Raw genomic sequence first — 25,780 nt, 5'->3', positions numbered from 1 at the left:
AGAACGGACGCCCTCCGGCGACCTACGCGCAGAGGCGGGGCCAGGTCCAAGGCTGAGACCCGGGAGCTGTGAGAGCAGAGGCAGGGAAATCTCTCTGTGCAGCCTCGGAGGCAGCGGATTAAAGCTCCACGGTCCATTTGATGTGCCCTGCGTCTGTGGAGTGCATGAATGGACAGCGAATCATCCCAAATTGAGGAAGTGGACTTTGAGGACAAGATTTAAGACTTTCCCCCCTTTTCCTCTTTTTACAACGAATTATTCCAAATTAAGGAGGTGGACTTAGAGAGCAAGATTTCAGACTTCTCGCCCTTTTCCTCTTTTTACAACGAATTATCCCAAATTGAGGAGGTGGACTTGGAGAGCAAGATTTTTGATTTTTCCCCCTGCTCTCTTTTTGTGAATGTGTATGTGTAATCTTCTGTGTAAGATTCTCTCTGTATAGCTTTGCTTCCACCATATGTCTCAGGGTTCTATCGGTCCGGTTTTTTTTTTTTTTTTTCAATAATTACTTTCTAATTTTAATAACGCTACTATATTTCATACTTTATTCTATTTTACTTTACCTGCTCTTTCTTTTTTTCCTACTCTCCCTTCCTCCCTCCCTCCCTCCGCTCCTCCTTTCCTTCTTTCTTTTTCTTTCCTCCCTCCCACCCTTCTTCTTTCCACTTTCTTTTTCTTTCCTTCCTCCCTCCCTCCTGTCTTTCTTCCTTTCCTTTCTCCCTCCCTCCCTCCTTTCTTTCCATCCTTCCTCCCTCCCTCCCTCCTTCCTTTCTTTCTTCCTTCCTTCCTTCCTTCCTTTCTTCCCTTCTTCCTTTCTTTCCCTCTCTCTTTCTTTCTTCTACTAATTCTTTCTTTCTACTTTTTCTCCCTGTTACTCTGAGCCGGGTGGATGAAAGGCTCTTGGTGCTGCAGCCAGGAGCCAGTGCTGTGCCTCTGAAGTGGGAGAGCCAACTTCAGGACACGGGTCCACAACAGACCTCCCAGCTCCACATAATATCAAGCAGCGAAAATCTCCCAGAGATCTCCATCCCAACACCAGCACCCAGCTTCAGTCAACGACCAGCAAGCTACAGTGCAGGTCACCCTATGCCAAGCAACTAGCAAGGCAGGAACACAACCCCACCCATTAGCAGAGAGGCTACCTAAAAACATAATAAGGCCATAGGCACCCCAAAACACACCACCAGACGTGGACCTGTCCACCAGAAAGACAAGATCGAGCCTCAACCACCAGAGCACAGGAATTAGTCCCCCCCACCAGGAAGCCTACCCAACCTACTGAAACAACCTTAGCCACTGGGGTCAGACACCAAAAACAACGGGAACTACGAATCTGCAGCCGGCAAAAAGGAGACCCCAAACACAGTAACATAAGCAAAATGAGAAGGCAGAAAAACACACAGCAGGTGAAGGAGCAAGATAAACACCTACCAGACCTAACAAATGAAGAGGTAATAGGCAGTCTACCTGAAAAAGAATTCAGAATAATGATAGTAAAGCTGATCCAAGATTCTATTTCCATGATCCATAATCTTGGAAATAGAATAGACAACATGCAAGAAACAGTTAACAAGGACCTAGAAGAACTAAAGATGAATCAAGCATCGATTAAAAACACAATAAATGAAATGAAAAATACTCTAGATGGGATCAATAGCAGAATAACTGAGGCAGAAGAACGGATAAGTGAGGTGGAAGATAAAATAGTGGAAATAACTGATGCAGAGCAAAATAAAGAAAAAAGAATGAAAAGAACAGAGGAGAGTCTCAGAGATCTCTGGGACAACATTAAACGCACCAACATTCGAATTATAGGGGTTCCAGAAGAAGAAGAGAAAAAGAAAGGGACTGAGAAAATATTTGAAGAGATTATAGTTGAAAACTTCCCTAATTTGGGAAAGGAAATAGTTAATCAAGTCCAGGAGGCACAGAGAGTCCCATACAGAATAAATCCAAGGAGAAATACACCAAGACACATATTAATCAAACTGTCAAAAATTAAACACAAAGAAATCATATTAAAAGCAGCAAGGCAAAAACAACAAATAACACACAAGGGAATCCCCATAAGGTTAACAGCTGATCTCTCAGCAGAAACCCTACAAGCCAGAAGGGAGTGGCAGGACATAATTAAAGTGATGAAGGAGAGAAACCTGCAACCTAGATTACTCTACCCAGCAAGGATCTCATTCAGATTTGATGGAGAAATTAAAACCTTTACAGACAAGCAAAAGCTGAGAGAGTTCAGCACCACCAAACCAGCTTTACAACAAATGCTAAAGGAACTTCTCTAGGCAAGAAACACAACAGAAGGAATATACCTACAATAACGAACCCAAAGCAATTAAGGAAATGGGAATAGGAACATACATATCAATAATTACCTTAAATGTAAATGGACTAAATGCTCCCACCAAAAGACACAGAGTGGCTGAATGGATACAAAAACAAGACCCATATATATGCTGTCTACAAGAGACCCACTTCAGACCTAGAGACACATACAGATTGAAAGTAAAGGGATGGAAAAAGATATTCCATGCAAATGGAAATCAAAAGAAAGCTGGAGTAGCAATTCTTATATCAGACAAAATAGACTTTAAAATAAAGACTATTAGAAGAGACAAGGAAGGACACTACATAACGATAAAGGGATCGATCCAAGAAGAAGATATAACAATTGTAAATATTTATGCACCCAACATAGGAGCACCTCAATACATAAGGCAAATACTAACAGCCATAAAAGGGGAAATCGACAGTAACACACTCATAGTAGGGGACTTTAACACTCCACTTTCACCAATGGACAGATCATCCAAAATGAAAATAAATAAGGAAACACAAGCTTTAAATGATACATTAAACGAGATGGACTTAGTTGATATTTATAGGACATTCCATCCAAAAACAACAGAATACACATTTTTCTCAAGTGCTCATGGAACATTCTCCAGGATAGATCATATCTTGGGTCACAAATCAAGCCTCGGTAATTTTAAGAAAATTGAAATTGTATCAAGTATCTTCTCCGACCACAATGCTATGAGACTAGACATCAATTACAGGAAAAGATGTGTAAAAAATACAAACACATGGAGGCTAAACAATACACTACTCAATAACGAAGTGATCACTGAAGAAATCAAAGAGGAAATTAAAAAATACCTAGAAACAAATGACAATGGAGACACGACGACCCAAAACCTATGGGACGCAGCAAAAGCAGTTCTAAGGGGGAAGTTTATAGCAATACAATCCCACCTTAAGAAACAGGAAGCATTTCGAGTAAACAACCTGACCCTGCACCTAAAGCAATTAGAGAAAGAAGAACAAAAATACCCCAAAGCTAGCAGAAGGAAAGAAATCATAAAGATCAGATCAGAAATAAATGAAAAAGAAATGAAGGAAACGATAGCAAAGATCAACCAAACTAAAAGCTGGTTCTTTGAGAAGATAAACAAAATTGACAAACCATTAGCCAGACTCATCAAGAAAAAAAGGGAGAAGACTCAAATCAATAGAATTAGAAATGAAAAAGGAGAAGTAACAACTGACACTGCAGAAATACAAAAGATTATGAGAGATTACTATAAGCAACTCTATTCCAATAAAATGGACAACCTGGAAGAAATGGACACATTCTTAGAAATGCACAACCTGCCAAGACTGACTCAGGAAGAAATAGAAAATATGAATAGACCAATCACAAGCACTGAAATTGAAACTGTGATTAAAAATCTTCCATCAAACAAAAGCCCAGGACCAGATGGCTTCACAGGTGAATTCTATCAAACATTTAGAGAAGAGCTAACACCTATCCTTCTCAAACTCTTCCAAAATATAGCAGAGGGAGGAACACTCCCAAACTCATTCTACGAGGCCGACATCACCTTGATACCAAAACCAGGCAAGGATGTCACAAAGAAAGAAAACTACAGGCCAATATCACTGATGAACATAGATGCAAAAATCCTCAACAAAATACTAGCAAACAGAATCCAACAGCACATTAAAAGGATCATACACCATGATCAAGTGGGGTTTATCCCAGGAATGCAAGGATTCTTCAATATACGCAAATCAATCAATGTAATACACCATATTAACAAGTTGAAGGAGAAAAACCATATGATCATCTCAATAGATGCAGAGAAAGCTTTCGACAAAATTCAACACCCATTTATGATAAAAACCCTGCAGAAAGTAGGTATAGAGGGATCTTTCCTCAACATAATAAAGGCCATATATGACAAACCCACAGCCAACATTGTCCTCAATGGTGAAAAACTGAAACCATTTCCACTAAGATCAGGAACAAGACAAGGCTGCCCACTCTCACCACTCTTATTCAACATAGTTTTGGAAGTTTTAGCCACAGCAATCAGAGAAGAAAAGGAAATAAAAGGAATCCAAATTGGAAAAGAAGAAGTAAAGCTGTCACTGTTTGCAGATGACATGATACTATACATAGAGAATCCTAAAGATGCTACCGAAAAACTACTAGAGCTAATCAATGAATTTGGTAAAGTAGCAGGATATAAAATTAATGTACAGAAATCTCTGGCATTCCTATACACTAATGATGAAAAATCTGAAAATGAAATCAAGAAAACACTCCCATTTACCATTGCAACAAAAAGAATAAAATATCTAGGAATAAACCTACCTAAGGAGACAAAAGACCTGTATGCAGAAAACTATAAGACACTGATGAAAGAAATTAAAGATGATACAAATAGATGGAGAGATATACCATGCTCCTGGATTGGAAGAATCAATATTGTGAAAATGACTCTACTACCGAAAGCAATCTACAGATTCAATGCAATCCCTATCAAACTACCAATGGCATTTTTCACAGAACTAGAACAAAAAATTTCAAAATTTGTTTGGAAAAACAAAAGGCCCCGAATAGCTAAAGCAATCTTGAGAACGAAAAACGGAGCTGGAGGAATCAGGCTCCCTGACTTCAGACTATACTACAAAGCTACAGTAATTAAGACAGTCTGGTACTGGCATAAAAACAGAAAGATAGATCAGTGGATCAGGATAGAAAGCCCAGAGATAAACCCACGCACATATGGCCAACTTATCTTTGATAAAGGAGGCAGGAATGTACAGTGGAGAAAGGACAGCCTCTTCAATAAGTGGTGCTGGGAAAACTGGACAGGGACATGTAAAAGTTTGAGATTAGATCATTCCCTAGCACCATACACAAAAATAAGCTCAAAATGGATTAAAGACTTAAATGTAAGGCCAGAAACTATCAAACTCTTAGAGGAAAACATAGGTAGAACACTCTATGACATAAATCACAGCAAGATCCTTTTGGACCCACCTCCTAGAGAAATGGAAATAAAAACAAAGATAAACAAATGGGACCTAATGAAACTTCAAAGCTTTTGCACAGCAAAGGAAACCATAAAGAAGACCAAAAGACAACCCTCAGAATGGGAGAAAATATTTGCAAATGAAGCAACTGACAAAGGATTAATCTCCAAAATTTATAAACAGCTCATGCAGCTCAATAGCAAAAAAACAGACAACCCAATCCAAAAATGGGCAGAAGACTTAAATAGGCATTTCTCCAAAGAAGATATACAGACTGCCAACAAACACATGAAAGAATGCTCAACATCATTAATCATTAGAGAAATGCAAATCAAAACTACAATGAGATATCATCTCACACCAGTCAGAATGGCCATCATCAAGGAATCTAGAAACAATAAATGCTGGAGAGGGTGTGGAGAAAAGGGAACACTCTTGCACTGCTGGTGGGAATGTGAATTGGTACAGCCACTATGGAGAACGGTATGGAGGTTCCTTAAAAAACTACAAATAGAACTACCATATGACCCAGCAATCCCACTACTGGGCATATACCCTGAGAAAACCATAATTCCAAAAGAGACATGTACCAAAATGTTCATTGCAGCTCTATTCACAATAGCCCGGAGCTGGAAACAACCTAAGTGTCCATCATCGGATGAATGGATAAAGAAGATGTGGCACATATATACAATGGAATATTACTCAGCCATAAAAAGAAACGAAACTGAGCTATTTGTAATGAGGTGGATAGACCTAGAGTCTGTCATACAGAGTGAAGTTAGTCAGAAAGAGAAAGACAAATACCGTATGCTAACACATATATACGGAATTTAAAAAAAAAATGTCATGAAGAACCTAGGGGCAAAACGAGAATAAAGACACAGACCTACTTGAGAATGGACTTGAGGATATGGGGAGGGGGAAGGGTAAGCTGTGACAAAGCGAAAGAGAGGCATGGACATATATACACTACCAAACGTAAGGTAGATAGATAGTGGGAAGCAGCCGCAGAGCACAGGGAGATCAGCTCGGTGCTTTGTGACCGCCTGGAGGGGTGGGATGGGAAGGGTGGGAGGGAGGGAGATGCATGAGGGAAGGGATGTGGGAACAGATGTATATGTATGACTGATTCACTTTGTTATAAAGCAGAAACTAATTAAAAAAAAAAAAAAGAGAAATCTAGAAACAATAAATGCTGGAGAGGGTGTGGAGAAAAGGGAACACTCTTGCACTGCTGGTGGGAATGTGAATTGGTACAGCCACTATGGAGAACGGTATGGAGGTTCCTTAAAAAACTACAAATAGAACTACCATATGACCCAGCAATCCCACTACTGGGCATATACCCTGAGAAAACCATAATTCCAAAAGAGACATGTACCAAAATGTTCATTGCAGCTCTATTCACAATAGCCCGGAGCTGGAAACAACCTAAGTGTCCATCATCGGATGAATGGATAAAGAAGATGTGGCACATATATACAATGGAATATTACTCAGCCATAAAAAGAAACGAAACTGAGCTATTTGTAATGAGGTGGATAGACCTAGAGTCTGTCATACAGAGTGAAGTTAGTCAGAAAGAGAAAGACAAATACCGTATGCTAACACATATATACGGAATTTAAAAAAAAAATGTCATGAAGAACCTAGGGGCAAAACGGGAATGAAGACGCAGACCTACTTGAGAATGGACTTGAGGATATGGGGAGGGGGAAGGGTGGGCTGTGACAAGGCGAAAGAGAGGCATGGACGTGTATACACTACCAAACGTCAGGTAGATAGATAGTGGGAAGCAGCCGCAGAGCACAGGGAGATCAGCTCGGTGCTTTGTGACCGCCTGGAGGGGTGGGATGGGGAGGGTGGGAGGGAGGGAGATGCATGAGGGAAGGGATGTGGGAACAGATGTATATGTATGACTGATTCACTTTGTTATAAAGCAGAAACTAATTAAAAAAATAAATAAATAAACTTAAAAAAAATGGATAACCAGTGGACCTACTATATAGCACAGGGGACTCTGCTCAATGTTATGTGGCAGCCTGGATGGGAGGGGAGTTTGGGGGAGAATGGGTACATGCATATGTATAGCCGAGTCCCTTTGCTGTGCATCTGAAACTATCACAACATTGTTAATCGGCTATACTCCAATATAAAATAAAAAGTAAAAAAAAAAACTTTCCCCTATCAGCTATTGGTTTACCTTGAAATTCAGTCTGTATAGGAGAGGGAGGATAAATCCTCAATTCTTTCCCTTTACCAGTTTTCAGAGTAATTACTATTGGGTGGCTCTTTGCTTCTAGGTCTTTCCAGTGGAGAGAGTTGAGATGTATATATTTTAAGGGGAAAATAGTCATGAGTTTATACTGTTATTTCCAATTCAAAATCACTACCACTAAGCTTCTTTTACTTTCATTTTATATTTGTGTCTCTTTTGTTTTACATTGAAAATCTTGGTTCCTAATGACATCAACACAATTATATATTCATTTTATCGGGGCGGGTGTGTGTGTGGTCTCCAATAACAATGACACTGATAACTGAAAACAACTTAAGCCTTTTTTGAGCAGTTCTTTTTTTCTGGCTTTATTACTGTGTTGTTCAGGCCATTCCCTGTGGGGTTAGGTCAACAACTTCATATATGGTTAAATTCATTTGTTGCATTTTGTCTCCATTTGTATTCCATTTTGTGTTATGGTTATGGAAAACATTTCTGTGGCTCTGAAGTCAGAAGAGCCCCTAGCCATAATCCTTCCAACAGGGAATTCCCTGGTGGTCCAGTGGTTAGGACTCTGCGCTTTCCCTGCTGAGGGCCTGGGTTTGATCCCTGTTCAGGGAACTAAGATTCCACAAGCCACACAGCACGGCCAAAAAAAAAAAAAAAATCCTTCCCACAGCATGGAGCCTAGCACATCAAAAACACTCAAATATTCATTGACTTTTCTGACCTGTATATATGATTTTTCTAAGTCATCCACTGGGGGGATGGCTCCCACCAAGAAAGCCCAAGGCATGGTAAGGACCATGGTTTGCTCTAAAGTTCAGCTTGATTGAGAATTTTTAGGGTGCTTTGTAAAGGAAAGGTCAAAAGGCATATTTCAAGATCCCTAATCTAAATCCTCCGGCTTCACCCAGAGAAGCTGGTCATAAACTGGCCAGGCCGGAGTGCTGGAGAGAGAAGAGTCCCTCATCTCCAGTTCTCCCCAAGCTCTGAAACCCTCCTCTCTTCTTTCTTTCTTTTTTTTTTTTTACATTATTATAGACACTGTCAAAGTTTATTTTCCTTTAAGAAATGAAATGGATCTTTTTTTATTGAGGTATAATTGACATACTATATTAGTTTCAGGTGTACAACATAATGATTCAATATTTGTAGATATTGTGAAATTATCACAATAAGTCTAGTTAACATCCATGACTATACATAATTACACATTTTTTCTCGTGATAACAACTTTTTAAGAGATCTATTCTCTTAGCAACTTTCAAATATGCTGTATATTACATCCCCATGACATTTATTTTATAATGAGGAAAAAATTAATAGTCAACCTAAGAAAGAAATGGAAAATTTCATTTGAGCCAACCTGAGGATTATAACCTGGGAGACAGCCTCTCAGAGATCTCAGAACTGTTCTGCAGAGGTAAGGGGGCAGGGAGGCCAGTATGTCAGTGATTTTAGAGAAGGGGCACGTGCAATCAAACACGCATCTTGGTAGAAGGTTACTGCTGTTCATGAGGGAAGAGATATCTTAGTTAATGGTTTTAGTGCTTTTCCAAGTATGGGAAGATGCAAGAAACTGGGTTCATAAAATTTTCTCCTGAAAATATCTAACTACCTGAGGGCCAGTTCTGCCAGTTTTCCCAGAGCACAAAATGCCTCACCCTGTTCTTCACCCTGAATTCCTTTTAGGGTATATTTTAGGTCGGTGACTGCAGCGGCTCACAGCTTGATGCTTGTAGAACTGGATGGTGGGCAACATTCTTTATTTTACAAACCCTTCCCTTTCGGTCTTAATTTAGACCAACGTTTGGGAGGCATTTCATGACCAATTTGGCCCACAACACTAGGAATGCTCATTCCCAGGTAAGGTCAGGATTTCATTGATAGGACTCTCCATGTGCTATTAGTGGATTAGGCCCTGTTGACAGTAGCCCAAAGCCTCTGGACCGCCTGTCTTACTGGTCTGTTATGGTCCCGGAAATGGTTCCCTCTTGTTGCTTCTTCCCATAGCTAGAGTTACGCTATTACCATCATTGATCTTAAGAGAACTATATATCAGTATTTGGTGAATCATTTCAAGTCACGTAGTCATTGTTATTTTTATCACAGGCTCAGTCACACATCTGGTAATGAAAGAAACAATCATTTTGTAAAATAGGCAGGATATAAACAATATAGCTAGTGACATTAATAAGGTCATATGTAAGTGTTTAAGCTAAGAACTTCCATTAGGTGTGGCCCCGTATCTCCCCAGGTCATGTGACCTGGTCTGTTCTGTACCCGTCGCTATCTTTAATGGAAATGATATATTGGCATTGTACATAAAATTCACCAAAGATGTATGCACATCCAAGGTGAGTGGTGGGTCATTGTGATCCCTTACAGGATTGAGAAAGGAATGTTATCTTCAAAGGGGTTACATGGCTGGCGCTAGAAAAAGAAAAATTGATGTTTATGGTTGAGCAGGTATTTCTGCCATTAGGGAGTTCAGGTTAATGCATAAATGCAGGTGCACAATGCACACGAGAGGGGAGGCAGGAGGCCTAAACGGGCAGAGAAGAAACAATTTGTTTAAATTTTTCTTGTCTTGCCTTAAAATATGAATTTTATTTCATCAAATCCTAGCTCACAGTAGATAGGGAAGACTTACAACTGTCACATGATCTCTAAAAGACAAGTTAGCAGCAGAACCATTTATAGAAACCAGGTGTTCTGTCTTTTGGCCTCCACCAGGCATATTAATCTTCACCATCTTGTGTATTGAGCAAAGGCTGCAAAGTTGCAGCACCGGCAGGGCTGGACGCTCAGTAGAATTGGCCTTGCACGATCGTGCGTGGCTCAGCTGGGGTGCAAAATCCAAGAAGGTCTTTCTCCCGCGGGGCCTAGAGGTGTGGCCTCACTTTCCCACGCAGGCGCCCTCAGGTCTCCGGCGCCTCACCTGCCGGCTGCTTGGTGGCGGAAGGATCCCTCAGCCTCGCCCTCTGGCTCTGACACACAATGGGCTCTCTCAGGTAGGCGGGGCACGCCCTGGGAGCCGTTCTGGTTGGCCCGCGGTCCGGTGAGGCGCATGACGGGTCCGGCGAGGCGCATGACGTCTCCGTCGCGTCGTGCTGGCGTGAGTGGTAGCGTCCGCTCCGGGAGCCTGAAGGAGACTTGGAGGCACCTGGGCCGCGCTGCTTGGGTCGTAGGGAGCCGCCACTGCCCGCACTCCATGAGGAAGATGCTCGCCCGCGTGTTGTCGGGCGTCGCCCAGAAGCCGGTGAGGTGGCGTGAGTGAGCCGGGGTGGGTCGCGAGTGGGCCCGAGGCCGGAGGACGCCAGAGGGCAGGACGAGCGGGCCGGGCCTCGTGGAGCCGCGGGCCTTTGTCCTGCCTCCACGTCCTGCGCCTGCGCTCCGCTCCTGGCCGCGAGGCGCCGACTGAGGGAGGGGGAGCTTTATAAGGTCCGCGTGGAGGTCAGGCGCGGCTCCCGGTGCCGGCCTGGTTGGTGCGCTCTGGAAGGGCCCGTTCGTTTACCTCAGACAGAAAAGGGGGCCTTGGGCTTCCTCGAGTCTCCAGTTGACCGCCTCTTCCCAGCCCACTCATTTTAAATCTTCCTCTTGACCGGGAATCCCGAGACAGAGTGGCTCCATTCACACTTCAGTTTCACCAGTTACTAGCCCTGTGACCTTGAGTAAGAGGTTTTTGTTTTTTCTTAAAGATCCCCGTGCTCAGTTTCCTCATCTCTAAAGTGGAGATGAGAGTACTTACCCCGTGGGGTTGTGTTTTTTTTTTTTTTTTTTTTTTTTAATGAGGATGAGAGACGGTGAGGCTTAAACGAGTGACAAATATGTAAACTTTTCCCGGTAGCGCCTGGTACATAGTAGGTGCTACCTGTGTTAAGCATTGTTATTATCATTTAGGATCTCTGTTGCCTTATTGATCCTCTGTATGGAAGATCTGTCCATTGATGTGAGTGGGGTGTTAAAGTCTCCTACTTGTACTGTATTCCGGTAAATTTCTCCCTTTATGTCTGTGTATTTGTTTTATGTATTTGGGTGCTCCTATATTAGGTTCATATATGTTGGCGGGTGTAAAATCCTCTTCTTGTGTTGATCCTTTTATCTTTATATAGTGTTCTTTATCTTTCTTTATGCTATTTGTTTTAAAGTCTATTTTGTCTGATATGAGTATTGCAACCCCCGCTTTCTTGTCATTTCCGTTTGCATTCCCTCACTTTCAATCTTTGTGTGTCCTTTGCCCTGAAGTGGGTCTCTTGTAGGCAGCATATTTTAGGCTCTTGGTTTTGTTTTGTTTTGTTTTTTTCGTTACGGGGGCCTCTCACTGTTGTGGCCTCTCCCGTTGCGGAGCACAGGCTCCGGACGCGCAGGTTTAGCGGCCATGGCTCACGGGCCCAGCTGCTCCGCGGCATGTGGGATCTTCCCGGACCGGGGCACGAACCCGTGTCCCCTGCATCGGCAGGCGGACTCTCAACCACTGCGCCATCAGGGAAGCCTGCTCTTGGTTTTTTTTTAATCCAGTCTGCCACTCTGTGTCTTTTGATTGGAGCATTACTGACATTTAAGGTAATTATTGATACATATGTATTTATTGCCATTTTAAACCTTGTTTTCCAGTTTATTCTGTGTTTCTTCTTTGTTCCTTTTTATGGTTTGAGGATTTTATTTTATGCTTGTGTTTTCTTTCTGGTTTTTGTGAATCTCTTGTATGTTTTTGACTTGCAGTTGCCCTGTTTTTCAAGTATGTGAACCCCTTCCTGTATCTGTTTGCTTTAGACTGGTAGTCATATAGGCTCAAATGCATTCTAAAAAAACGAATCTACATGTTGTCACTCTCCTTCCCCACATCTTATGATTTTGATGTCCTTTTGATTACATCTTCATGTTTATCCTTTTGCTGTTCCTTGTGTTTATCATCACTTTCACAAATAGGTTTTTTTGTTTTTGTTTTGATCTGTATAGTGGCTAATTTAAGTGATTTACTTTCCAATTGTGATTTCCTCCTTCCTATATCTTCTTTTCTATATAGAGAAGAACTTTGTTTCTTTTAGGGTAGGTTTAGTATTGCTGAATTCTTTTAGTTTTTGCGTGTCTGAGAAATTCTTTATTTCTTCTCCTATTCTAAATGATCATCTTGCTGGGTAGCGTATTCTAGGTTGCAGATTTTTCCCTTTCAAGACTTGAATATATTTTGCCACTCCCTTCTGGCCTGCAGCATTTCTGTAGAGAAATCAGCCGATAGCCTTATGGGGATTCCCTTGTAACTAACACTTTGTTTTTCACTTGCTGCCTTTAAAATCCTCTCTTTAACTTTTGCCATTTTATTATAACATGTCTTGGTGTAGGTCTGTTTGGTTCATCTTGTTGGGACCCTCTGTGCTTCCTGTTTCTGGATATCTGCTTCCTTCTTTAGGCTTGGGAAGTTTTCAGTCATAATTTCTTCAAGTACATTTTCAGTCTCCTTTTCTCTTCTCCTTCTGGAATCCCTATTATGCGTAGATTGGCACACTTTATATTATCCCATAGGTCTCTTATATTGCTTTCATTTTTTTTCATTAGCCTTTCTGTCTGCTGTTTTTTTTTTTTTTTTTTTTGCGGTACGCGGGCCTCTCACTGTTGTGGCCTCTCCCGATGCGGAGCACAGGCTCCGGACGCGCAGGCTCAGCGGCCACGGCTCACGGGACCAGCCGCTCCGTGGCATGTGGGGTCTTCCCGGACCGGGGCACGAGCCCGTGTCCCCTGCATCGGCAGGCGGGCTCTCAACCACTGCGCCACCAGGGAAGCCCCTGTCTGCTGTTTTGATTGGGTAATTTCCACTATTCTACTTTCGAGGTCACTTATTCTTTCTTCTGCATTATTCATTCCGCTATTCATTGCCTTTAGCTCAGCTTTCGTCTCAGCAAATGAAGTTTCTAATTTTTCTTGGCTCCTCTTTCTAGTTTCTAGTGTTTTTTTTTTTTTTTACAGTACTCTGCATTTCTGTCGATAGCCTTTCTTAAGTCCTTCAGTATTTTCATTATCTCCTGTTTGAACTCGGCATCTACTAGACTGAAAAGGCCTGTTTCATTGTTGGTTCCTTCAGGGGAATTTTCTTGGTCTTTTAACTGAGAGTGGTTCCTCTGCTTCTTCATTTTGCTTATATTTTTCTGACTCTGAGTTTAGGAGAAACAGTTATCTACTGTAGTCTTGGAGGGCTCCTTATATGCAGGTGCCTCCCTGCGTAGTTTGTGTGGGTTTAATATTTTTCTGGCATGAGGGCTGTTTTTGGTTTGGATTCTTGCCGTCTCTTTCCTCTGCGTGTGCTGGTCGTTATCCCCTTGATAGGGAATGTGCAGGTGCGTGGCCCGCGCGTGCTCCTGGGGAGGGTGGGGGCAATGGTTGGTGCCCAGTCACGGGACCCTTGGCAGCTGCAGTGGTCTGCATCCGCCTCTGGAGTCCGAGATGGCAGTGGCGGCTCTAGTGCGCCCCCCGGAGCTCGTGTAGGTGGTGCCCTGCTGCCTGAGAGTGCACGGAGAAAGAAGCTCCTATGGCGGTCCCACCTCTCTCTTCATGCATCCCCCAACAATGGCCCCTTGCCTTTCTGGCGGGCCCAAGCTTCTTCCAGTATTCCCTCAGGTATGGTGCACCACACTCCAGCCCCCTCAGGCTGTCTGCACGTAGCCAACTCCAGTCCTCTCCCTGGGTCTGACCTCCGAAGCCCAAACCTCAGCACCCAGCCCTTGCCCAGCCCAGTGGAGGAGCGTCTCAAGCTGGGGAGTGCAAGGTCGTGGTACCAACTGTCTGTGTAGGTCTCTCTCCACTTTGCTTTCCGCAAACCAGTTGCCGCACTCAACTCCAATGTTCCAAAGCTCCACCTGTGTCCTGGGTGATATCTCCACCAGTGAGGGGACTTCTCAGGGTGTGGAAACCTTTTCTTTTTCACAGCTCCCTCCCAGGGGCGCAGGTCCCATCCTGATTGCCTTCTCTCTTTTTTTTTCTTTTTTCTTTTGTCCTACCCAGTTATGTGGAGATTTTCTTGCCCTCTTGGGTGTCTGAGGTCTTCTGCCAGAGCTCAGTAGATATTCTGTGAGAACCGTTCCACACGTAGATGTATTTTTGGTATATTGATATTTGTGGGAGAAGGTGAGCTCCACGTCCTAATCCTCCACTATCTTGATCGGAATCTCCCTCACATTTCTTTTTTTTGTTTTGTTTTATTTTTATTTATTTATTTGTTTATTATTTTTGGCTGCATTGGGTCTTCGTTGCTGCGCGTGGGCTTTCTCCAGTTGCAGCGAGCGGGGGCTACTCTTCGTTGTGGTGCACGGGCTCTAGGTGCGTGGGCTTCAGTAGCTGTGGCACACGGGCTCAGTAGTTGTGGCTCGTGGTCTCTAGAGTACAGGCTCAGTAGTTGTGGCACATGGGCTTAGTTTCTCGCGGCATGTGGGATCTTCCCGGACCAGGCTCGAACCCGTGTTCCCTGCACTGGCAGGCAGATTCCTAACCACTGTGCCACCAGGGAAGCCCCGAAGCTCAGGTTCTTGATGTCTCATCGCAGAAAGAATTCAGTGAGAGACAAAGTGATAGGCAAGAAGTGGATTTATTTAGAGAGAAACACACTCCACAGAGTGTGGGCCATCTCAGAAGGTGAGAAAGGTCCCCCCTCACACTTCTGATATGACTTTTAGCTTAACTTTCGCTTAATGTGACTCCTTTCACCCATTATATCAGTGAATCTTACTATTTTTGAGATTCACAGTAATGAAATGGGAGAAAGTATATAAGTAGCTTTCTGACAGTCAAAATCTTCGACCTTACCTTCTTGCTCTTTATTATGTAGAACTGTCATTCTTTCTTGCTGGGAATTTAGGATGGAGAAAGAGAATTTTTCCTTTTCTCGGTTACTGTTGCTTGACTGGTTTGGTCGTTAGTTTTCAGTCTCCAAAATGCACTTTCTGTAGTTGTATCTGGAAATTTATTTTGCAAGACAAGATATATATTTCTAGCCCCACAAAACAAAGTAACTGTCAAAAATAACATATCCGGGCTGCCCTGGTGGCACAGTGGTTGAGAGTCCGCCTGCTGATGCAGGGGACACGGGTTCGTGCCCTGGTCTGGTAAGATCCCACATGCCGCGGAGCGGCTGAGCCCTTGAGCCATGGCCGCTGAGCCTGCGCGTCCGGAGCCTGTGCTCCGCAACGGGAGAGGCCACAACAGTGAGAGGCCCGCGTACCGCAAAAAAAAAAAAATAAATAACATATCCATTTCATGATTTCCAAACATAACCTTTTGTTTGTCACCTCATACTTGTCAACTTTACTTCTTCCCAAATTTCTCAATTTTCTTCACTTATTCTTAGATGTATTGGACTCTCTCAATCTTTAACTTAACTGAAGCATTTGTCTCTAGCATTTCAACTTTTTTTCTCCAGCAATGTCATGGTTTTTGTTGGCTTTATTGGATAATGGTATATTGATGGGTGAAGAGATCACTAGGTAATAGCTTTCTGCCTATTGGCTTGTACACTTAGCAGATCAACCTTACCCCTTCTCACCAAGATCAAGTCCATTGCTACAAGTTGGATGGTAAGGTAACACACTGTATGAACATATCAAAAGTACTTTTTGTGGGATCTGAAGAACGTTCTTCAAGTCTGCATGAGAAGAAGTCATATTGGTTTACATATGTGTGACGTGGCAGAATGTGGCTAAAGTAGTACAGTCCTCCTAAGTGATTAAATGTTTGTGGTCTAACCTGGACCTTAGCCATCACACAGAGTACTGTTGCTGTGAGCAGAGTGAAAAGGAAACATTTCTGGCAGCTTTTTACCTGCTCCCCACCCACCAAGCAGTGACAGCCACCTGAACATCAACAAGGGAGCACTGGGGATTTCCCTGGCGGTTCAATGGTTAAGACTCTGCGCTTCCAATGCAGGGGGCGCAGGTTTGATCCCTGGTCGGGGAACTAAGATCCCACATGCTGTGCGGCGTGGCCAAAAAAAAAAGAAGGGAGCACTGGGACTCTTCGGCGGCCGTGTGGGTTTGAGGAGGCAGCTCGTGGGGGTGAGGTGCTTAAGGTGAGGTGACACAGACCTTGGAGCCAGATTTGCTGGGTTTGTACCCCAGCCCCAACAGTTAAGTGCTCTATGGCTTTGGGCAACTCAGGTAGCATGAATCTCATCAGCACAGAGAGAAAGCTTCACTGAAAACTCATTGCAGGTCCCACCCCCTCAACTCAGATGGCAACAGTGCAGTCAGAGGCCTGCCCTTCTAAGCCTCAGAATAGGAATTCTGTAGCAATAGGAATTGAGGTTAAAACACAGATGCCACTAATCTGCACACCAAATGGCATGAGTCAATGACACCAGCTCCGAGATCTGTTTTGAGCCCAAGCAATGGTCCAAGTTGCACATAGGTCACCTTGCTTGATCTAACAACAGATCAACCTCAGAAAGAGGCATTTTTGTCAGAATTTCACCCACTGAAAAAACAGCTGGCTAATCTGGTTTTTTCCCAGTAATAAATGAGAAGCATTTATTTTTTTTAATTTTTGAATTTTATTTTATTTATTTTTTTAATACAGCAGGTTCTTATTAGTCATCAGTTTTATACACATCAGTGTATACATGTGAATCCCAATCTCCCAATTCATCACACCACCATCCCCACCCCACTGCGGCTTTCCCCCCTTGGTGTTCATACGTTTGTTCTCTACATCTGTGTCTCAACTTCTGCCCTGCAAACCGGTTCATCTGTACCATTTTTCTAGGTTCCACATACATGTGTTAATATACAATATTTGTTTTTCTCTTTCTGACTTACTTCACTCTGTATGACAGTCTCTAGATCCATCCACGTCTCAACAAATGACCCAATTTCATTCCTTTTTATGGCTGAGTAATATTCCATTGTATATATGTACCACAACTTCTTTATCCATTCGTCTGTTGATGGGCATTTAGGTTGCTTCCATGACCTGGCTATTGTAAATAGTGCTGCAGTGAACACTGGGGTGCATGTGTGTTTTTGAATTATGGATTCCTCTGGGTATATGCCCAGTAGTGGGATTGCTGGATCATATGGTAATTCTATTTTTAGTTTTTTGTTTTTTTTTTTTTGCACTGTACGTGGGTCTCTCACTGTTGTGGCCTCTCCCGTTGCGGAGCACAGGCTCCGGACGCGCAGGCTCAGCGGCCATGGCTCACGGGCCCAGCCGCTCTGCAGCATGTGGGATCTTCCTGGACCGGGGCATGAACCCGTGTGCCCTGCATCGGCAGGCGGACTCTCAACCACTGCGCCACCAGGGGAGCCCTATTTTTAGTTTTTTAAGGATCCTCCATACTGTTTTCCATAGTGCCTGTATCAATTTACATTCCCACCAACAGTGCAAGAGGGTTCCCTTTTCTCCACACCCTCTCCAGCATTTGTTGTTTGTAGATTTTCTGATGATGCCCATTCTAAGTGGTGTGAGGTGATACCTCATTGTAGTTTTGATTTGCATTTCTCTAATAATTAGTGATGTTGAGCAGCTTTTCATGTGCTTCTTGGCCATCTGTATGTCCTCTTTGGAGAAATGTCTGTTTAGGTCTTCTGCCCATTTTTGGATTGGGTTGTTTGTTTCTTTAATATTGAGCTGCATGAACTTTTTATATATTTTGGAGATTAATCCTTTGTCTGTTGATTCATTTGCAAATATTTTCTCCCATTCTGAGGGTTGTCTTTTCGTCTTGTTTATGGTTTTCTTGGCTGTGCAAAAGCTTGGAAGTTTCATTAGGTCCCATTTGTTTATTTTTGTTTTTATTTCCATTATTGTAGGAGGTGGATCAAAAAAGATCTTGCTGTGATTTATGTCAGAGAGTGTTCTTCCTATGTTTTCCTCTAAGAGTTTTATAGTGTCCGGTCTTACATTTAGGTCTCGAATCCATTTTGACTTTATTTTTGTGTATGGTGTTAGGGAGTGTTCTGACTTCATTCTTTTACATGTAGCAGTCCAGTTTTCCCAGCACCACTTATCGAAGAGACTGTCTTTTCTCCATTGTGTATCCTTGCCTCCTTTGTCGTAGATTAGTTGACCATAGGTGCGTGGGTTTATCTCTGGGCTTTCTATCTTGTTCCATTGATCTATGTTTCTGTTTTTGTGCCAGTACCATATTGTCTTGATTACTGTAGCTTTGTAGTATAGTGTGAAGTCAGGGAGTCTGATGCCTCAAGCTCCGTTTTTTTCCCTCAAGACTGCTTTGGCTGTTTGGGGTCTTTAGTGTCTCCATACAAATTTTAAGATTTTTTATTCTAGCTCTGTAAGAAATGCCATTGGTAATTTGATAGGAATTGCATTGAATCTGTAGATTGCTTTGGGTAGTATAGTCATTTTCACAATATTGATTCTTCCAATCCAAGAACATGGTATATCTCTCCATCTGTTGGTGTCATCCTTAATTTCTTTCATCATTGTCCTATAGTTTTCTGCATACAGGTCTTTTGTCTCCCTAGGTAGGTTTATTCCTAGGTATTTTCTTCCTTTTGTTGCAATGGTAAATGGGAGTGTTTCCTTAATTTCTCTTTCATATTTTTCATCATTAGTGTATAGGAATGCAAGAGATTGCTGTGCATTAATTTTGTATCCTGCAACTTTACCAAATTCATTGATTAGCTCTAGTAGTTTTCTGGTAGCAACTTTAGGATTCTCTATGTATAGTATCATGTCATCTGCAGACAGTGACAGTTTTACTTCTTCTTTTCCAATTTGTATTCCTTTTATTTCTTTTCCTTCTCTGATTGCCGTGGCTAGGACTTCCAAAACTATGTTGAATAACAGTGGTGAGAGTGGACGTCCTTGTCTTGTTCCTGATCTTAGAGGAAATGCTTTCAGTTTCTCACCATTGAGAATGATGTTTGCTGGGGGTTTGTTGTATATGGCCTTTATTATGTTGAGGTAGGTTACTTCTATGCCCACTTTCTGGAGAGATATTTTTATCATAAATGGGTGTTGAATTTTGTCAAAAGCTTTTTCTGCATCTATTGAGATGATCATATGGTTTTTATTCTTCAATTTGTCAATGTGGTGTATCACATTGATTGATTTGCATATATTGAAGAATCCTTGCATCCCTGGGATAAATCCCACTTGATCATGGTGTATGATCCTTTTAATGTGTTGTTGGATTCTGTTTGCTAGTATTTTGTTGAGGATTTTTGCATCTATATTCATCAGTGGTATTGGTCTGTAATTTTCTTGTTTTGTAGTATCTTTGTCTGGTTTTGGTATCAGGGTGATGGTGGCCTCATAAAATGAGTTTGGGAGTGTTCCTTCCTCCTCAATGTTTTCGAAGAGTGTGAGAAGGATGGGTGTTAGCTCTTCTCTGAATGTTTGATAGAATTCGCCTGTAAAGCCATCTGGTCCTGGACTTTTGTTTGTTGGAAGATTTTTAATCACAGTTTCAATTTCATTACTTGTGATTGGTCTGTTCATATTTTCTATTCCTTCCTGGTTCAGTCTTGGAAGGTTATACCTTTCTAAGAATTTGTCCATTTCTTCCAGGTTGTCCATTTTATTGGCATAGAGTTGCTTGTAGTAGTCTCTTAGGATGCTTTGTATTTCTGCGGTGTCTGTTGTAACTTCTCCTTTTTCATTTCTAATTTTATTGATTTGAGTCCTCTCCCTCTTTTTCTTGATGAGTCTGGCTAATGGTTTATCAATGTTGTTTATCCTCTCAGAGAACCAGCTTTTAGTTTTATTGATCTTTGCTATTGTTTTCTTTGTCTCTATTTCATTTATTTCTGCTCTGATCTTTATGATTTCTTTCCTTCTGCTAACTTTGGGTTTTGTTTGTTCTTCTTTCTCTAGTTCCTTTAGGTGTAAGGTTAGATTATTTGAGATGTTTCCTGTTTCTTGAGGTAAGCTTGTATAGCTATAAACTTCCCTTTTAGAACTGCTTTTGCTGCATCCCATAGGTTTTGGATCGCCGTGTTTTCATTGTCATTTGTCTCTAGGTATTTTTAGATTTCCTCTTTGATTTCTTCAGTGATCTCTTGGTTATTTAGTAATGTCTTGTTTAGCCTCCATGTGTTTGTGTTTTTTACGTTTTTTTCCCTGTAATTCATTTCTAATCTCATAGCGTTGTGGTCAGAAAAGATGCTTGATATGATTTCAATTTTCTTAAATTTACTGAAGCTTGATTTGTGACCCAAGATGTGATCTATCCTGGAGAATGTTCCGTGTGCACTTGAGAAGAAAATGTAATCTGCTGTCTTGGGATGGAATGTCCTATAAATATCAATTAAATCTATCTGGTTTATTGTTTCATTTAAAGCTTCTGTTTCCTTATTTATTTTCATTTTGGATGATCTGTCCATTGGTGTGAGGTGTTAAAGTCCCCCACTATTATTGTGTTCCTGTCGATTTCCTCTTTTATAGCTGTGAGCAGTTGCCTTATGTATTGAGGTGCTCCTATGTTGGGTGCGTGTATATTTATAATTGTTATATCTTTTTCTTGGATTGATCCCTTGATCATTATGTAGTGTCCTTTCTTGTCTCTTGTAACATTCTTTATTTTAAAGTCTATTTTATCTGATATGAGTATTGCTACTCCAGCTTCTTTTTGATTTCCATTTGCATGGGATATCTTTTTCCATCCCCTCACTTTCAGTCTGTATGTGTCCCTATGTGTGAAGTGAGTCTCCTGTAGACGGCATATATATGGGTCTTGTTTTTGTATCCATTCAGCAAGCCTGTGTCTTTTGGTTGGAGCATTTACTCCATTCATGTTTAAGGTAATTATTGATCTGTATGTTCCTATGACCATTTTCTTAATTGTTTTGGGTTTGTTTTTTGTAGGTCTTTTTCTTCTCTTGTGTTTCCCACTTAGAGAAGTTCCTTTAGCATTTGTTGTAGAGCTTGTTTGGTGGTGCTGAATTCTCTTAGCTTTTGCTTGTCTGTAAAGCTTTTGATTTCTCCATCGAATCTGAATGAGATCCTTGCTAGGTAGAGTAATCTTGGTTGTAGGTTCTTCCCTTTCATTACTTTAAGTGTATCATGCCACTCCTTTCTGGCTTGTAGAGTTTCTGCTGAGAAATCAGCTGTTAACCTTATGAGAGTTCCCTTGTATGTTATTTGTCGTTTTTCCCTTGCTGCTTTCAATAATTTTTGTGTTTAATTTTTTCCAATTTGATTACTGTGTGTCTCGGTGTGTTTCTCCTTGGGTTTATCCTGTATGAGACTCTCTGTGCTTCCTGGACTTGGGTGGCTATTTCCTTTCCCATGTTAAGGAGGTTTTCGACTATAATCTCTTCAAATATTTTCTCTGGTCCTTTCACTCTCTCTTCTTCTTCTGGGACCCCTCTAATGCGAATGTTGTTACATTTAATGTTGTCCCAGAGTTCTCTTAGGCTGTCTTCATTTCTTTTCATTCTTTTTTCTTTATTCTGTTCTGCAGCAATGAATTCCACCATTCTGTCTTCCAGGTCACTTATCCGTTCTTCTGCCTTAGTTATTCTGCTATTGATTTCTTCTAGTGTAGTTTTCATTTCAGTTATTGTATTGTTCATCTCTGTTTGTTTGTTCTTTAATTCTTCTAGGTCTTTGGTAAACATTTCTTGCCTCTTCTCGATCTTTGCCTCCATTCTTTTTCCGAGGTCCTGGATCATCTTCACTATCATTATTCTGAATTCTTTTTCTGGAAGGTTGCCTATCTCCACTTCATTTAGTTGTTTTTCTGGGGTTTTATGTTGTTCCTTCATCTGGTGTATAGCCCTCTGCCTTTTCATCTTGTCTGTCTTTCTGTGAATGTGGTTTTTGTTCCACAGGCTGCAGGATTGTAGTTGTTCTTGCTTCTGCTGTCTGCCCTCTTGAGAAGCATTTATTATTTAAAAAAAAAAAAAAAGGGAGTTGTAGAGAACATCTTCCTTCTGGTGCTGTTCAAATCATAAAACATCCCTCAAATCTTTTGTTTTTTTAAGTCAGGGGGTGCTAAGTATCTTTTCTTTTGTACATTTCTCACTAAGGTGTCTATCTCATGCTTTGTGTAGTTTAAAATATTTTTCTTATAGTACCGTTTCATAGAGAAGTGAACTGCCTGAAATAGGAGTTGAATCCTAGTTTTCTTTGAAGAATAATTCTGAAAGTAAAGCAGTAGCTTGCTCAACGTACGTGGTTATGACTAAGAATAGCATAAACATACCCCACAGGTTATCTAGTCTCTTCAGTTTGGCCATTAACTTCATTATCTTTTCACTGTAATTTCTTTGAAAACAAAGGGACTAAATAGACGGGTTTCTGCAGTTTGCCTTTAGATGGGGGTACAGTCATGTTTCATTGGCCAAAGCATGGATTCATTTTGGAGGACAAGATCCCAACACAGTGAACAGAATGGAAGATAAGCCCATGAATGTGTTAGGGCTCTTAGAGTTCTAGGACTGCATCCTGATAACTGATTAATAAGAATAATAACTCAAAATAACCGACAATAAAAAGCACTAATATACTTGTATATTTTGATTTTCCAAGGCAAGCAGCGTGCTGGTGGCATCCCGTAATTTTGCAAATGATGCTACATTTGAAATTAAGGTAAGAGGTGTTTTGCTTCGTGTTAAATTTTTTTCCACAGGTACACTTTGATATATCGTTTTACCTTTGCAGTAGAGCATTTTGATATTCATGCTTTTCACCATTTTATTCCAAATGTTCTAGAATCGAAGATTCAGAGAAGTTAGCCAAAATTAGAATTTACTCTGTTTATGTAGCAGGTTTTTGGTAGTTTGGAGGAGAGGAAGCTAAAAAAATTAAAGAACTACTCCAAGACTTAAAATGTGATTTGGTAACATGTTTGAATAAGAAGATTCTTAGAATGCTTCTTTGAAAGTTTGTCTTTCAACCTATAACTCAGTTGACTTCTAGGGGCTTTCGGTGAAAGTCATCTTAGAAAGATTTCCTTCCTCCAAAACCCCATCTCATTGCATGGTGAGTTTTATGAAGGAATCAGAAGCAGTATGCAGCATTTTTTTTTATTAGTTTCTGCTTTATAACAAAGTGAATCAGTCATACATATACATCTGTTCCCACATCCCTTCCCTCATGCATCTCCCTCCCTCCCACCCTCCCCATCCCACCCCTCCAGACGGTCACAAAGCACCGAGCTGATCTCCCTGTGCTCTGCGGCTGCTTCCCACTATCTATCTACCTTACGTTTGGTAGTGTATATATGTCCATGCCTCTCTTTTGCTTTGTCACAGCTTACCCTTCCCCCTCCCCATATCCTCAGGTCCATTCTCAAGTAGGTCTGTGTCTTTATTCCCGTTTTACCCCTAGGTTCTTCATGACATTTTTTTTTTAATTCCATATATATGTGTTAGCATACGGTATTTGTCTTTCTCTTTCTGACTTACTTCACTGTGTATGACAGACTCTAGGTCTATCCACCTCATTACAAATAGCTCAGTTTCGTTTCTTTTTATGGCTGAGTAATATTCCATTGTATATATGTGCCACATCTTCTTTATCCATTCATCCGATGATGGACACTTAGGTTGTTTCCAGCTCCGGGCTATTGTGAATAGAGCTGCAATGAACATTTTGGTACATGTCTCTTTTTGAATTATGGTTTTCTCAGGGTATATGCCTAGTAGTGGGATTGCTGGATCATATGGTAGTTGTATTTTTAGTTTTTTAAGGAACCTCCATACTGTTCTCCATAGTGGCTGTACCAATTCACATTCCCACCAGCAGTCAGTATGCAGCATTTCTGATGTGCTCGTGTGCTGGTTTTCAAGTTCAGTATTTGCTGGTTTTCGATTTAAATATTTCGAGTTAGATCTTAGAATGGGTTGGCTGTGTTTACATTGTAGTGACTGAGAGATAACTGTCTGATTCCATTTCAGAAATGTGATCTTCACCGGCTGGAAGAGGGCCCTCCTGTCACTACGGTGCTCACCAGGGAGGATGGGCTCAAATACTACAGAATGATGCAGACTGTTCGTCGAATGGAGTTAAAAGCAGATCAGCTATATAAACAGAAAATTATTCGTGGTTTCTGTCACCTGTGTGATGGTCAGGTGGGTGGTAGTTTTGTAATCAAACTGTGTTACTTAGGAATTGAAGTATGGTGTGTGTTTATTGGCTTTTACCCTGCTTTATCTGCCTGAAGGATTTGAGGCTGGTATTTTAGAATAAAAATGAGAATGCTGAGACCTGCTAGGAAGCTTATGCTAAAGAATTTACTCATGTATCATATTGCTGACTTCCTGTGCCATTACAGCATTATGATCACCTGTACTGAGTATACTTTTGGGGGAAGGGTTTTTGTTTTGTTTTTTGTTTTGTAGGTTTAGGCCAAGGTTTACAAAATCAGATGCCTACCAGGGACCAGTTAGGTAGAATACGTGAGTGAAGGCTGCCAGCTGTATGAAGAATCGAGAATGGTGACAGGGACTAGTGGTGAAGTGGAGCAGACAGGCCCCACCCGCAGGGGTAGTCATAACCGGCTGGTCGTCCAGCCAGTTGGTGCCATGTGGAAATATGGGGCTAATGCTTCCTGTTGCTGATGTCTTCGAGAGAAGACAGACGTCTCCATTTTCATGTGAAATTCCCCAATATTTTAATGTTCACATTTGATTCAGGATTTTTACAAATCACCATACAGGCTTAAAAGAGACAACGTATCTGTGGATTGCCAGTTTATGGCTCTGGCTTGGGCCTTACCCTCTACTCTGTTTCTGGTGAAAAATAGAGGTACTTGTTATTAATGAAGAGCTCTACTGGACCAAGTGTTTCATAATAGTCTAGGGAACCTTTTAACTAGAGATGTGTACTGTACTGACTCACTGCCGCTTCTTCCTTGAATGCAGGAAGCTTGTTGTGTGGGCCTGGAGGCCGGCATAAACCCCACAGACCATCTGATCACAGCGTATCGGGCTCATGGCTTTACATTTACTCGTGGGCTTTCTGTCCGAGCAATTCTCGCAGAGCTTACAGGTTTGCTATTAATTTACAAAAAGGGGAAATTAAGTTTTCAGATCACCTATTAAGATGCTAACTGTTTATAAGTTAACACTGAAACCTTTTTGAGGGTTACAAAAAAAAAAGCTGAAACCAAAAAAACCTCTCCCTTTTGGTGCTCTGGTACCTCTACTGTGCTTTTGGGTAAACTGACCATTTTTGAGGTTATCTGGCCTCTCAGGTAAAAGGTCATCTCTATAAAATCAGAATAGTGTTTATCACTCAAGCATGCCAATAGAAATGTAGCAGAGAAAG

At 41.5% G+C, this 25,780-nt stretch overlaps 1 protein-coding gene across 2 annotated transcripts in view; it reads left to right on the top strand.

Moving 5' to 3' along the window:
- Positions 1 to 25,780, top strand: part of PDHA1 (pyruvate dehydrogenase E1 subunit alpha 1) — a 42,789-nt gene that overhangs the window by 9,449 nt on the left and 7,560 nt on the right. The window contains exons 1-4 of one of the 2 annotated variants that reach the window (XM_081222850.1): positions 10,644 to 10,820; positions 23,039 to 23,098; positions 24,409 to 24,582; positions 25,375 to 25,501. In XM_081222850.1, coding sequence (XP_081078976.1) covers positions 10,650 to 10,820; positions 23,039 to 23,098; positions 24,409 to 24,582; positions 25,375 to 25,501 — 532 coding nt within the window. In that variant the 5' untranslated portion in view covers positions 10,644 to 10,649. Of the gene's footprint in view, positions 1 to 10,643; positions 10,821 to 23,038; positions 23,099 to 24,408; positions 24,583 to 25,374; positions 25,502 to 25,780 lie in introns of those variants that run through there. The other variant, XM_081222851.1, reaches the window with a different exon arrangement.

The sequence above is a fragment of the Mesoplodon bidens genome (assembly GCF_964165515.1).
Source record: "Mesoplodon bidens genome assembly, chromosome: X".
Lineage (NCBI taxonomy): Eukaryota > Metazoa > Chordata > Mammalia > Artiodactyla > Ziphiidae > Mesoplodon > Mesoplodon bidens.
This window is presented reverse-complemented; position numbering and strand designations above follow the sequence as displayed.